The sequence below is a fragment of the Phascolarctos cinereus genome, unplaced genomic scaffold (assembly GCF_003287225.1).
Source record: "Phascolarctos cinereus isolate Bilbo 61053 unplaced genomic scaffold, phaCin_HiC Scaffold_5;HRSCAF=322, whole genome shotgun sequence".
NCBI lineage: Eukaryota > Metazoa > Chordata > Mammalia > Diprotodontia > Phascolarctidae > Phascolarctos > Phascolarctos cinereus.
Window position 1 is genome coordinate 50154972 of NW_027555958.1, and position 15747 is coordinate 50170718.

A 15747-nucleotide genomic window follows, 5' to 3' on the forward strand; every position below is an offset into this window, starting at 1 on the left:
GGACTTCAATGATTCTGGAAGAGAGAGTGAGGCTGACAACTTTACGCAACTCTGTCTCACTTAAATCCAATTTACACCCATCCCATTGTGATGTCATTGATCCTCTTCAAAAATGAAGGATTAACAACAACAACAACAACAACATTCTCCCTATCTGTTGGGTCCTTCGTGGACAGATTTGCCTTATTCTTTGAACACACATGCACGCATACATAGCCTTCACGAAAAGCTGCCATCCTTTAAGGTATCATCATATATCTCACCTGTTTTTCACTTCTATACTCTTAGAAACATTGTCTCCTCTTGATGCCTTCACTTTCCCACTACCCACTGACTTTTCAACCCTTTTGGTTTACTTTTTGAACCTAGCACGCTACTGAACATATTCTATTAACAGGTCATTCATTCATCAATGATAAATCAGCTGGTCTGCCTTCTCATTGTCCTTTACCTCTCCGTAGTAATCAACACTACTGACCACCCTCCTTCTCTTGAATACTTTCTCCTCCCTGGGTTTGAATGGATTTCCTTTCTTAGTTTTCCTACCATTATTGGTTCAGTCCTCTTTTCACCTCCTAAATACGGGTGTTACTTAAGACCATGGGTATTTTCACATGTTCCCACGACTGCAATTATCATCCCTGACCTCTCACCTGAGCTCTGGTATTTCCAACTCCTTGGTATTCTCTTCCACCTGGATATACTTCTGGGACTTCAAACTCAAAAGGTCCAAGCTAAACTCATCTTTCCACCTAAAACTATCCTTCCTCCAAATTTTCTCATTTCTGGTGATAGAATCATCACCTCCCAGTCATCCGGGCTTGAAACCTTGTAATTATTTTGGCTCTCCCTTCTCTCTCATCCTATACATCTGCTCAACTGCCAATTTCCATTCATTCTACTTTCACAACCTCTTTTGTATCTGCTCCTTTCTTTCCACTCCCCATTGCCACTACCCTGGAACACTCCCCAAATCCAAACCATCCTAAGAATTCTCATGGGTCCCTAATATCAAGTGTTCCTCTTCTCTCACTTGACCTTGGGTGGGGGGAGGAGTCACAATGACATTTGGGGCTGAAAGGGATTTTAAAAAATCATTTTGTGCTAATTCTACTTTTAACAGAAGGAAAATTAAGTCCAGAGAAGTGACCCACTAAGAATCAAGTAGGTAATAAATAGCAGGGGCTATTTTGTCTCAAAAGTCCTTTGACTCCAACTTAAGAAGAAATTTTATGGTTAACCAGACTAAAAAAAAAAAAGATGAAACCATATGAAAGATAAATGTCATTACACTGCATCCATCACCTCTCCTCCCCCATCCATTTCCACTTTCTGTCCTTGGTAGCCCTAACAATCATCCATGAATTGTTATTATCACCATCTATTGCAAACTGCTTCCCCATCTGGAATCTATCACACAGAACTGACAGAGACAGGGTGGGAATAGTGGAGAAAGTGTTGAACTTGAATGAGGAAGTTAGGAAGATAGGACTTCAAATCCCCCCTCTGACATTGACCCCCCCCTTTGCGACCATGGTCACTCATCCTTTCCAAGCCTCAGTTTCCTCATCTATAAAATAAAAAGGTTGGACTACATAGCCTCTAAGGTAGTCTTTTCCAATTCCAAATGTATGACCCTATGAATTTCATACTGTTCTTCAGGATAATCCTTGACTTGTATCATCCACATCTTTATCATTCATGTACCTCAGAGACAAGATTGACTGACGAATCAATCATTTATTGAATGCTTACTATGACCAAGATATAGTCACAGATTTTCCTTTTAAGTTTGTGGTGCAGTAAAAATACCAGAGCACTTCAAGTGAGAAGAACCCCTGATTTAGTGGCTTGGTGTAATGGACAGGGGATTAGACTAGGAGTCTGCAAGACCTGGGTTCAAGTCTCACCTCTGATGAGCTAGCTATGCCTTGACTTCTAAAAGTCACTCAAGCACTCCATACCCATAAAATGATGGCAGTCCAACTCGGTGGCCTCTGAAGTTTCTCCTAGCTCTAAATATATGATCCTGTGGCTATGGGAAATATCAGTTGGTTCATCAGTAAAATGGGGATAATAATTCTTATGCTACCTACCTCATAAGGGGGTTGTGCTGTTTGAGCTTAACACCACTGGCCCAGGAAACTTAAGAAGCAATTTTATAGTTAACCAGACTAAAAAAAAAAAAAAAGATGAAACCATATGAAAGATAAATGTCAACAATGGTTATTCCAGAGGGGCGTGAATGGCAAGAGACCTCTAGGATCTACAGAGGATGACATGACATTGTTACAAAAGGACATTAATGACAAACAGCACACCAGCTGCTGCCATTATTACTATCGACAATCTCCTGGTGCTTCCTTTCTTATCTAAGTTGAACAGAATCTGAATGTTGACTATGGTACCATCTCAAAAGGGCATTGAAAAAACAATATGATTGAAAAGAAAAGGATGACTTTGTCCTTAATGTCTTTTGTAATGCTGTCATGTCATCCTATCTAGATGCCAGAGGTCTCTTAGCCATTTACCCCCCTCTGGAATAACCATTGTTGACACTGATCTTTCATATGGTTTCATTTTTGTATCACTTCTGGTTAACTATAAAATTGCTTCCTAAGTCCCCCAGGCCAGTAGTGTCAAACTCAAATAGAAACAGATCCTGCTGGCAGTACACTGACTTGGAAAACCACAAATTTAGTGTTATCTGTATTGTACTATATTTTTACTTATTTTGTTAAAACACTTCCCAATTCTATTTACTCTGGGTCTGGGCACTTGGGAGTTTTTCCAGGGGGCTGCTTGTGCCGGGCTACCTGAATTTGACACCTCTGCCTTAGGCTATCCAATGCACAGAGTCTACTTTTGGAACTGAGATGAATAGCTCCAGATGTATTTTCTTCCTATTCTGTCTTTTTAGGTCCACAGCCCTTCATTCTCTGTCAGTCCCTTCCTGGGGGTTAGTTACATTTCTTCTTTTTTTTTTTTGGCTAGGCAATGTGGTTAAGTGACTTGCCCAGGGTCACACAGCTAGTAAGTGTTATGTGTCTGAGGCTGCATTTGAACTCAGTTCCTCCTGAATTCAGGGCCAGTGCTCTGTCCACTGCACCACCTAGCTGCCCCGTTAGTTACATTTCTGATGACCCTTCTTGGACTCCCCTTAAAAGGCGCACACTGTTGGTGCATGTCAAACCCTCCCTCCAGTCCTAAACTCTTCTTGACTTTTAGGGAGACACTCCATCACCGTCACTACTCTGACCTCAGCCGGGAACATTGGTGAGGATGGGATCCTGAGCTGCACTTTTGAACCTGACATCAAGCTCAGTGACATCGTGATACAGTGGCTAAAGGAAGGCGTCATGGGCATGGTCCATGAGTTCAAAGAGGGCAAGGATGATCTGTCCCATCAAGATGACAGGTTTAAGGGCCGCACAGCAGTGTTTGCAGATCAAGTGATAGTTGGCAATGCTTCTCTAAAGCTTAAAAATGTTCAGTTAACAGATGCTGGCACCTACAAATGCTACATCATCACCTCGAAGGGCAAGGGAAATGCCAAACTGGAATACAAAACTGGAGGTGAGTCATATCTAGAAAAAGGGAAAGGAAGTACCCTCCAAACTCATGTTGGTACATAGCAGGGATTGCTCATTAAAAGCAAAAAAGAAGCATTTTAAATGTCTTTAAAATTCAATTCAACATGCATTTATTAAGCATGTACATGCTCCTATATCGGTCTATAAGACAGGCAGTGTGGTGTAGTGGACAGCCAGCCAGCCTTGAAGCCAGGAGAAAGACCTGGGTCCATGCTACACCTCTGACCCAAAATGGCTGTCACAATCTCCCAGGGCTTTAGACAACTCTCTAAAACTCTTGAGTTGCAGACAAGGTGCCTCCTGCATTGATAGAGGAAGTTTCCTCAACTGGGAGTTCTCTACACCAACAACATGACAGGCCAATCCCTGTCCTGAGCCTGTTCAAGTCTATTATTATTTTTAGGCAATTGGGGTTAAGTGACTTGCCCAGGGTCCCACAGCTAGTAAGTGTCAAGTGTTTGGTCTGAGGCCGGATTTGAACTCGGGTCCTCCTGACTTTAGGGCTCTATCCACTGCACCACCTAGCTGCCCCTCAAGTCTATTATGTTGGGGTAAATGGAAGAAAGGAGCCCAAAGCCAGCATCCGTGTACAGTGTGAAGTGCACTGTCTTGGAATCAGAAGGCCTGGGTTCTAGTGCTGACTAGTCTAACAATGATGAGTTGTCTGATCTTGGGTAAATGCCTTCACTTTTCTAAACCTCAGCTTCCTAATCCATAAAATGGGCTAAGAATACTCAAAATACCTATTATCCAAAGTGTTATTACGTGGAGAATGTGTTGGAAACTTTACAGCCTTTCCTATGTGACCTTGAGTCAAATGCTTCCACAGTTCTGCCTGTAGCTATCCTTCCCTAGCCACTGCCAATGCCCTCACCCTCATTCATACCTTCCTTCCTCTCTTCTCTCCTAAAACATCATAACAGTCTTCAAACCAATTCTCTTGTCTTCAGTCTATCACTTCAAGCCATTCTCCAAGTCACTAAGTCACATCACTAATGCACTGCTATAACTATCAACCAAAACCTTTCTGTTTCCCCATCGCCTACCAAATAAAGTACAAACTCCTAATCCCAGAATTCAAGGCTTTCTGATCGGGTTTCAACCTATTCAAGCAGTCTCAGCTTGTACTCCTCCTCTTCCAGTACTCTCTGATGCAGCTCTTTATACTGCTGTCTTCTATCTACGCATCCTGGTTTATATCATCATCTCTGCTTGGAATAGGCTCTCTGCTCAACAACTCTACTTGCTAATGTCTCCTCTTTCCTTCAAGGCCCAAATCAGATGACATCTCCATAAAGTCTTCTTTGACCCCTTCAGGTGAAAGTAATCTCTGTCTCTCTCTGTCTCTCTGTCTCTGTCTCTCTCTCTCTCTCTCTCTCTCTCTCTCTCTCTCTCTCTCTCTCTCTCTTTTCAATTTTCTTTGAGCACTTTCATTTTCTTTTCTTACAAGGCAGTTGTATATTTGCCCATCCCCATGGAACTGTCTCTTGAGAGTGGGGTCTAGGTCAAACTATATTAACATCTCCAGCTTTTAGCAAAGTACCTTGCACATAGCAGACACAATACTTTTTTTTTTAGGCAATTGGGGTTAAGTGACTTGCCCACGGTCACACAGCTAGTAAGTGTCAAGTATTTGGTCTGAGGCCAAATTTGAACTCAGGTACTCCTGACTTCACGGACGGTGCTCTGTCCACTGAGCCACCTAGCTGTCCCCACAATACTTTTTTAAAAAATAAAACTAAATTGTACTCTACTTCTAGCGGGCTTCTATGAGCAACCAGACCTGCACTCAGGACCATGGGGCAGCCTGATGCCCAGGGCTAGGGATAGGTGAAAGGGCCATAGTTTCATTGGCTGGTGGGGTCCTCAAGACTCCTGCAATAGACCCCTAAGTGTTCTCCCTCTCTCAAGTCCCTCACTTTTCCATCCGTCCTCTTCACTCAATGCAAAAGTGATTTTCCTAAAGCACAGGTCTGATCATGTCACTCCCCTAAATAAACTACAAATGAATATAAGCCAATCAATGTTTTCACTTTTGAAATTTTACCCTGAAACCAAAGACTTGTGCCTTTAGTACTGACCTATGCCCTCCTACATGTCAGCCTTCAGCATCCCAGATGTGAATGTGGACTACAATGCCAGTTCTGAGAGTCTGCGCTGTGAGGCTCCCCGATGGTTCCCACAACCCACTGTGGCCTGGGCCTCTCAGGTTGACCAGGGAGCCAACTTTTCTGAAGTTTCCAACACCAGCTTTGAGCTGAATGCTGAGAATGTGACCATGAAGGTGGTGTCTGTGCTCTACAATGTCACTGTCAACAACACATACTCCTGCATGATTGAGAACGACATCGCCAAAGCCACGGGGGACATCAAAGTGACAGGTGGGTCCTTCCACATCTGCTCTTTGCATGGAATTGAAAGAACTCCGGATGGTTTAGAGAATTGATGGTAGATTGAAATTCAACTTGATTGGATTCAATAGCTATTTATGGGTCACCTCAGAGTTAAAGGATGTCCTTCTGTAATCTCTGCCACCATCAAAGACAGTTTTCTAACAATTCAAAGCAAGGCCAACACTAAGAGAATCACAGAAACAGATATTTCCCTGAAGCAGCTGCTCAGAAAGGCTGACTTCGTTCTGCTTGGGAGCTGATGGGTTTCGACTACACTGTGGGAATGCAATTTCCTCTGATGTGGCTCTTAGATCTAGCCTGCCCTCTAATATCTGAAAGATTATGAACACATCCAGTAGTTTATAGCCACATTAGAGTAGCTTAGCAGTACTGCTTGAGAGCTCTGCACCTACCTGGCCTCCCAGGTTGGGCAGACGCAGACCTAAACAGTCCCCAGAAGCACCCTGCTCTCCCTGGGTTCTTTCAGAATACAGCTTGTGGTTGGGCTAGTCTTTCAAGATGCTTCTCTAGACGGACTAGGACACCCTGGATTTAATATCAGAGCTGTGGTGGAATCAAATTGATCTCTAAGTAGCCAGGAAAATTTAACTCAGAAAATTCAACTGTTATTTACTCAGTCTATCATATCATGATCAACCAACATTGTTTTTGGTGCCTTGATTTTGAAGCCCTTGAAAAAGGAGTTGGTGAATGAGTTTGGGTCCAGCTCCCACTGAATGACTTTTCCCCTTATGTCACAAGGAACGTCCTTTGGCATATAAAGGGAAAGAATTGCATGAGCCATGGATGCTAGACTTTCATTTCATTCACAGACTTGGTCCTCTGGCTGCCCACAGGGGGTCAGTTTCAACAGGGGAATCAGACCTGTGGTCCAAGGACCCAAAGAAAGCATTTGGCACAGAACAGCACAGAAGTTATTAATTTTCACAGACCACTTCCTCGCTGTGCATATAGTAGGCACTCAATAAATATATACTGAATGAATGAACGAATGAATGAATGAATGAATGAATGAGGCAGTAGAACCTATGTGTTATGGTCTATTTCTTGCTATTGCTAACTTGGGTGACCTCTGGTAAGCCAATCTATTTCTTATGACTTTCTCAACTATAAAAAAGGATGGCATTTTCCACCTAAGCATTTTATAAGAGTGTTGGGAGGGTTAATGTTATAAAATCTGTAAACAGCTGAACACCATGCAAGAAAAGTGTTGTGTGCACACAGGGATTTGCCAAGAATGTGTTTACTGAGAAAATGAACTGCGGAAGTCTATTCTATTATTAGGCAATGTGTAATATTATTCTATTGGCAAAGCTTCTCATTTGATTGAGTGATCATGGGAATGGGCCCAAGAATGGAACTTCCTTTGAAGAAAGCTCTGCTCTTAAGCCAACTATAAGCTAAATAGTGGTCTGAAAAATGGCTCTTGTTAAAAATGATTTCTATTGTTTCAATGTTTGCTGTTTGCTAATGAACCATGTGAAGAAAAAAGCATCCAGTTTGCCCTCAATGGTATGTTTTTTCCTCCCTCTGCAGACTCTGAGATCAAAAAAAGGGGCCACCTACAGCTGCTGAACTCTGAAGCTACCCTGCTAGGCTCATCTCTCTGTGCCCTTGCTTGGGTACTTCTGCCCCTCACCCCTCACCTGATGCTCTTTTAGGTTCTCCGGGACATACAGAAACATACAGAATCACTGACAGAATAGGTAAGATGACCAGGAGAATGGCTTGGGAGACCATGTGTACGTGCATGAATGTACTTTCCGGAAGCTTTGCTCACAGTTGTTGGTCTCAGAGAACAATTAAGCAAATTCATGACTCAGGGCTCTATTTATTCACATACTTTACGGGATAATAGTGTTCGCTTCTAAGACTCCATACTCCAAATGCACCACCCCCTCTTTTGCAGAAGTGGGAGGACTATGGTGGAAGAATGCTGCATATACTGTCAGACATGTTGGTTAGTTTTTCTGAACGTTCTTTTCTTTTTCCTTTTACAATCTTTGTTAGAAGGGATGGCTTTCTGAGTAGCAAACTATCCAGAAGTGAAAGTGATACACAAAAAAGGTATCGATGATTTTTTGAAGACCCTATGCTCATGGGTTTAGAGTCAGCATTCCTTAGGAAAGGACCTCCTATTCTTCCTATGTTCCAACCCAGGGGTGGAATACCTGCAGTCTCAAGGCCACATGTGGCCTTCTAGCTCCTTGGGTGCAGTCTTCTGACTGAGTCCGAGTTTTACAGAACAGATTCTTTTATTAAGGGGATTTGTTCTGTGAAGTTTGGATTCAGTCAAAGGGCTGCACTTGAGGACCTCGAGACTGCAGGTACCCCACCCCTGTTAAATCTAACCCTTGCCTCTGCACCTTTACTCACGCCTTGGCCTGTTTCTAGAATGCCCTTTTCCCCATCTCTACCTTTTGAAATCCCACACATCCTCCAAGATTCAACATAAATGCTAACTTTCACATGATGCTTTGCCTGACTGTGATAGTTAGAAATAATCATCACTTCCCAAGTCCTCATGTACCTCTTCTATCTCTCATGCACTTTTTATGGTCTATTTTGTATTCATGAGACCCTAACCTCCTCGAGCCTCAGTTTCCTCATCTGTAAAATGCAGATAATACTTGCACTACCAACCACACAGGGTTGTCTTGAAGAAAGCACTTTGTAAAGTATAATGTTCTACAAAATTTGAGCTATTGATATTATCAATAGTTGTGTACATGCTTTATCTTTCTTCTAGGATAAGCTCATTTGAGTATAGGATGATGTTTTATTCATCTTTGTATCTCCTGAAAAACACAGTACTCTATACTATACATAGAAGACAATTAATCAATATTTAATTGAATTGAAATTTTATTGGACATATTTATAGAAACCTAGATATCTTTTACTGAAGGGCATCACATTCTTCAATGAAAGCAAAACAAATTAAGACAAATAAATGGTTAGCCCTGATCAGAGAAGGATAAAAAGACCTCACTAATATGTTAATTCTTCTTCAGTTCAACAGTCACTGAGCACTGTGACACATAGGAAAGGGTGTGCTAGAGCCAGCAGGACTGAATTTTCAATGTGAACATTTATATCTCAGAAATCAGCAAGTGCTACAAGCTTTAATGGCTTATAATGATGATTGATGTTATATCATCAATTATATTAGTAATACTCTTCTGCTGCTTTTTCTCCATTTTCCTCCCCATTCCAATTGATTATCAGAATCTTCCACAAACTCAGATTCCATCATTTCACTCTACTGCCTAAGACCCAATAATGGCTCCCTTTTCCTGTTGTCAGTCTGAAGCTCCTCATCCCAGTGTTAAAGTCCCTCCATTGACATTTCATTCTTTCTTATTACTTCTCAACATGGCCCTCCCCTCCAGCCAAATAATCATCTCAACTGCCTTTCCTCCTGCCATCCCTGGCACATGAAATTAATGAATTTGCTCCTCCTTCCTCTCTGACAGTGCATGCTTGCCATTCTTCCTTTGAGACCCATCTCAAAAATGACCTCCAAAGAGCCCTCCCAAGGGAGCCTCATCTTTCTGCTCAAACTCTGAGGGAAATTAAATAGAATTTATGCCACAATATCTTGTGCTTGTTTACGTTTCTTTATAAATATTCTCTAGTTGCCCGAATCATGAAAATATGCCTCACACAGGATGTAAGTTGCTTCAAGGGCAGACATGCTATCTTGGATTTCTTTTCACAGAACCACAATGTCTCCAAAGGAAGGGACCCCAGGGGCCATCAGATCCAAATCCTACCTGATAAGTGAACCTTCTATAGCCTACTGGACAAGCGGCCATTCAGCCTCTGCTCAGAAACTCCCAGAGAGGGGGAATGCAGGGCTTGCTTACTAAGGCATTCCATTGCCTCTCACACAGCTCTAATTGTTGGGAAGCCTTTTCTGGCATCAAGGCTACTACATTTGCTCCTTTGCAACTTCTATCCATTACTCCTGGTACTGCTCTCTTGGACCAAACAGAACAGATTTGATTCCTCTTCCACGTGACAACCCTTCAAATATCTGAAGACAGCTAGTGTGTGCCCATAAGGCTGCTCTTCTCCAGTCTTCTCCAGTCCCATCAGTCTTCACATGCCACGAACTTGGGCTTGTTCACCATCCCAGTTGCCTTTCTCTGGATGCTCTCTCCAGTTTATCTTTTCTAAAATATAATGCTCAGAAGTAAACACAAAACTACATATGTAGTGGGAATACATCAACCTATCCCACCTCCTTTATTCCTGAAAGCAGGCCCTTTTCAAGGGAGCTCAAATCACGTCATTGTGATCTGGCTTTTTTAGCTGCCAGATCACACCATTGACTCAAACTGAACTTGCAGCCCACTAAAACCTCAATATCTTCATCAAACTGCTATTTAACCATGGCTCCTTTCCCCCTATCTGGTATTTATTAAGTAGATTTGTTGATTCCAAGTGTAAGACATTACATTTATTCCCATTAAATTTCGTCCTACTGGACTTGGCTCAGTGTTCCAGCCTGTCAAAATCTTTCTGAATCCTATTCAGTCATCTAGTCATTCTTCCCAGCTTCGCATCATTTGAAAATTTGACATATAATATATGTATCTTTATCCAAATCATTAATTAAAATGTTAAAAATCATAGGGCCAAGCACAAATCCTTGGGGCACTCCACTGGAGACCTCCTTCTGAGTTGCAACAGAACTATTAATAATTACTCTGGATCCAGCCAGTTCACTAAGTCTAAGTCCATCTAATTGTACTATCATCCAGTCCACATTTCTCTATCTTTCCCATGAAAATGTCATGAAAGACTCTGTCAAACGCTTTGCTGAAGTAGGCACACCACATCTGCCACCCACCTTCTCTTGGTTCCCCAATTTAGTAATTGTATAAAAGGAGGAAATGAGGTTAGTCTGGCACGAGCACATCTGTAAATAAGGCAGCTGGACTCTAGGGCCTCTGAGGTCCCTTCCAGGCCTAAGTCTGTGACCCCACGACCTGCTCTTGAGGAAGCCACACTGTCTCTTTGTGAACATTCCTTCCTCTTCCAGATGTTCAACAACCGTTCCCTTAACAATATGCTCTAGAACTTTGCCAGGAATAGAACTCAACCTCGCTGGCCTGTAGTTTCTATAGACTTCATCTTCTTCATTTTTTGGGAATGGGGGATTTTTCCTTCTCCAGTGCTGCAGTACATCTCACTCCCCTTCTCCAAGACTTTTCAAAGGTCACTGCCAGTAGCTCAGCAATCACATCTGCCAGTGTTTCAGTGCCCTAGAATGTAGTTCCTCTGGGCCAGGCACCTCAAGGTCATCAAAGGCCACAATAGTTCTCTTACTACCTACTGATAGAGTAAACAAAACAGAAACAGAATAGAAAATGAGTAGACCTGCTCAATTAGTTTTTGTTTCTCCTTGCTAAGTGCACAATACAACTCTATGCACATAAATATTTGTTGAACAAATAAATGGATGAATGACACCTTATTGCTATTTTTTTCAGAGTCCCCAAAACCTCTTGAAGACATGATTTTTTTTTAACATGCTGCTTCTTTTTCTAGAGGGTACATGCCTTCACTGCTGGAAAGCTGGATTGAATGAGTAAGATCAAGAAGCAAGAAAGAAATAAAAAGCAACTCGTGAAACACACCAGTGTGTAGACAATTAACCCATCTTCCTCTAGGAAGGTTCATAGCTTGGAAAATGATTCATCTGAAACAGAGAACCATCTCAGTGCCCTTCTACAACTACCTGGACACAATGACTTTCCTGCCAAAACTGCCTTCCCCTTCCTCCTGCCACGTCACGGACAGACCCCTCCCCTCATAATTCCTGGATGACCACTGGCATTTAGGGCAACTCTAAAGATGCTCTAAATTTCACTTCAAATGTCCATTATAAAATGTATCCTGGGCTTCTTGAACTGCCTGCAGTGCAGCATGGCCCTAGCCCCAAAGGGACTGTATTTCAGTGGTGGGCCAAATATCCCAGAGTGCTTTGTTGTCCTCTTCCTACTTGTTGAGCACCAATGAAATGTAAGATATTTTCCTTCGTTGAGTGCACAAAATTATTTAGGTGCTTCCCCCCTCAATAATCCTTAGGCCCCCAAGATTTAGAGCTAGAAGAGACCTTAGAAATCACCCAGTCCAAGTCCTTCACTTGATAAATGAGGAAACAAAGCCCCAGAAGGGGAGTCACTTGACTGAGGTAACATAGGGTTGGGCCTGAGGCCCAGGTCTTGGTCTGCCACAAAAGAGAGGTCTAGCTCTCTTTTCATGACCCCAGGACTACCTCATATTCCATTCTGCTGCTTCCTGGGACTCAACTTTTCTGCTACAAAGAAATTCATCCTTACTAGTCCAGAGAAGCCACTGACTGTGTCTGATGTGAGGAGATCTTTAGGACTGTGGCCATTTTTGCTCTGTGAGCAGCTCTCAGCAGCACTCAGAGGAGAACAATTCCAGGAAAGAAGAGGGAAGCAGCACAGTTTCTCCACTGCCGAGGGATGCCCCGTCCTCAGGCTTGTTGGGTACAAGGACAAGATGGGCAGCCTGCCCAGGCCTCCACGTCTGGTGATCACACGGCTGCTATCTCCAAGAGACCAGTATCAAGATGTAGATAATGGGAAAGCCCTGCATCATTCTAGCCCACTCTGGCTACTTAAATTCCTAACGTCTTCCCTGCCTTTTGTTACAAACCAAGACCCTGCCCCAAGAAGGAGCCTCCCAGTTTGATCCTCAGAATCAAGCTTAGCACAAAATGTAATGAAAGGCAACACAAATATGCTTCCTGACAGAGGGATCAAGCAGTGAGCCCTCAAGACCAAGAACTAGGGGTGAAGAGCTGGGGCCAAGGGAATATTTGTTTCTGGTTCCCTTCTTCCCTTACTGTGTTTTGTGTGTACTAAGAGTCATCACTTTTCCATGGGAGGTCACGGTTCAAGATTCTATTTCAAATCTATTGTAGGAAACTTGACTTTCAGATTTCTCTGAGTTGTTAAATTTACATTTCCCATGCCCATTCTCTGCTGGCTAACCAGGCCAGAGAAATTAAGGGCAGGTGAAAGAACTGACAGGGAGGTCTGAGAAGTGGGGGGGCTTTGAGTGCTTATGGACATGTGACTATGTGAAGCCATACCGCTTCCAGGGGATCACTGGTTTAGAAGGCAGTACTGGGGAGGCAAAGAGGAGGAAAGTGGGCCCCCAGAGGAAAGCTGACCAATGAAATCCCATCAGATCTGATCCTAGGGAAGCACTCTGGACCTGTGGTCCAATGGGGAAACTCCCAACACGGAAACTCAATTCCAGGACACATCAACAAGGCACTGGGAGGTTAAATGGTTTGTCCAGAGTCACACAGCTGATAGTGCCAGAGGCAGCCCTTGTACCCGGGCTTACCTAGTTACAAAGCCAGCCCTTTATACATTATGCCATACTGGTTTTATAATCTTTACTAGTGAAGAGTCAGATTCATAGAATGTTAACATCAAATAAGACCTTATAGATGACAGTCCAGAACTTGGAAGGACCTCATAGGCCAGCAGAATCCTCTCTTCTCCACTACACAAAAAATCTGGCCCAGTTCAACACATCTTGAAATTTAAGAAGTGGGGCCCAGAAAGGGTCAATGACTGGTCCAAAACTATAAAGTGAATTAGTAGCCCACCCAAGACTACAAACTTGTAGAATCCTTACTAATTGTCTACTACTAATTGTAGAGTCCTTACTAACACAGTCTAGGGGTGGGGCACAAGAAACTTGCTATTCTTTTTTTTTTTTTGGCTAGGCAATGGGGTTAAGTGACTTGCCCAGGGTCACACAGCTAGTAAGTGTTATGTGTCTGAGGCCAGATTTGAACTCAGGTCCTCCTGAATCCAAGGCCAGTGCTCTATCCACTGTGCCACCTAGCTGCCCCTAGGAACTTGCTATTCTTCAGACTGCTACACACCACAGCTTAATGCCAGGCAAGTCCTTTGCTAGCCAGGCCTCGGGGAACCAAGTAGGAGAAAGATTCAGGTCCCCCTCTCCAACAAATTCTACCTATACCCATCAACATTTAGTTACTGACCACACACTCAACTCCTCTGGTGATATCTATACATCATACAAGCTGAATGCAAAATGAATGCAAATGCGAGGAATGAAGCAAATGATAGCCACTGGGAAAACCTGGGAAAAGACCAACTCAGATGCCCAAGTGTACTCTCCCTTTGCAAGGGAACAAACAAGTCAAACCTCAAGGCCTCCGGTTACCCTTGGGTTGTGTGGAGGATTGTTTTGAGAACACATAGAGGTCTGTGCATTGAGCCTGCATGGGGTGGGGCCTTTTTTGTCTGAGGGGGTGACTGTATTTTGAAATGTGTGATGTGCTTCTGGCATATTTAAGAGCTATGCATTTCCCAGACTCCCTCTGGCTGCTTAAGTCATGCCAGCCATTCAATCACCGCCCAACAAGACTGACTTTACTGCCTCCCCTCCTGTGGCAGTTTGCTTCTTCTTTGGAACTGGTCTTGGTTTGTATTTTTCATACACAGAGCTGGAACCCTGGATGGAGCAGAGACTGGGAAATCCTAAGGGAATCCCAGAGAAAGGAGCACGGCCTCTCTATCCATTCTAAATGCTGCCTTGTTTCCCCATCCTCTGCTTGAAGTCCCTCTCTTCCTTAGGTCCCACCTGCTCTTCAAGGCCTCACGAGGTTTGGCAGCAGTCAGAAAAGTGCTAGCCTGACTCTGCATTCTCCTGCTCTGTGACTGGGACAAGGCATTTCCTTGTTGGGTCTCAGTTTTCACCTCCGTAAAATAAGGGGATTAGACCAGATCACCTCAAAGGTGTCCCTGCCAGCTTACATCTATGTTTTGAAGTGCTTCCTCATCCATGAAGTTCCCTCGGACTGGTACAGTCCTCATCGACCTCCCCTCCCCTTGAATTCCTACTAAAGTTGTCTATACCAAACAATTTAAAACTAGTATAGAATGTCTTCTATTGCATGGTATGTTTCACGTGTGTATGTCTTATCTTCCCAGCTTATAATGTAAGCTCTCTGAAAGCAGGTACTACATCCTTCACTTCTATATTCCACACACTGCCAAGCGAATTGTAGATGACCAATAAAGACTTGCTAAAGACTTACTGCTCCAATATAGAAGTGGCCAAATTTACTGACTGTACTAGCCGTAACATTCAGAAGTCTGGAGGGCCCCCAACATGCTTGATCTTCATAGGACTGTTTTGGTCCTTAATTTTCAGCTGCCATGCCCCACTCCCATCCAGCTTCTCCAAACTTCTACCTCCACTCTGATGAAGCATCTGTTTACCAGAGTAACTGCTAAAGCCAGCTTCGGGCTTCTGGGTTTGATATGTGAAGGAAGCTAAGGAATCTGGATTGATAAGTCCAGCTAGCTAAAGACCATGGAAAGGAGAACCTGGCTGAAGAAAGAGATGGCTAAAAGAAGACAGTCTCCCTGGTACTGATTCATGGAGGTAGAACCATAGGTAGAATGTAAGGTTCCTGACACCCGCCATGACGACCACAATCCCTCCTTTTTCTCCCTTGATATAAGTACAGGGAGTATGCCATTCTCCATCTGAGGCCTCATCATAGAGTAGTGGTGGCCCTCAATTCTCAAAGGTTCTGCCTGGGAAGTGTAAGCCCTGGCAAGTACTACACCAAACTGGGAAGATTTAAGGTACAGGTTGGACCATGGCACCTATTACCTGAGGATGAGCTTATCTAAGGGTGGGGA

At 43.3% G+C, this 15747-nt stretch overlaps 1 protein-coding gene across 7 annotated transcripts in view; it reads left to right on the plus strand.

Moving 5' to 3' along the window:
* Nucleotides 1-15142, plus strand: part of VTCN1 (V-set domain containing T cell activation inhibitor 1) — a 90812-nt gene extending 75670 nt beyond the window's left edge. For 6 of the 7 annotated variants that reach the window (XM_021002833.2, XM_021002876.2, XM_021002861.2 and 3 more), the window contains 4 exons: nucleotides 3229-3576; nucleotides 5696-5974; nucleotides 7544-7713; nucleotides 11567-15142. In XM_021002833.2, coding sequence (XP_020858492.1) covers nucleotides 3229-3576; nucleotides 5696-5974; nucleotides 7544-7668 — 752 coding nt within the window. In that variant the 3' untranslated portion in view covers nucleotides 7669-7713; nucleotides 11567-15142. Of the gene's footprint in view, nucleotides 1-3228; nucleotides 3577-5695; nucleotides 5975-7543; nucleotides 7714-9728 lie in introns of all 7 variants that reach the window. The other variant, XM_021002842.2, reaches the window with a different exon arrangement.
* The last annotated feature ends 605 nt before the right edge of the window (nucleotides 15143-15747 follow it).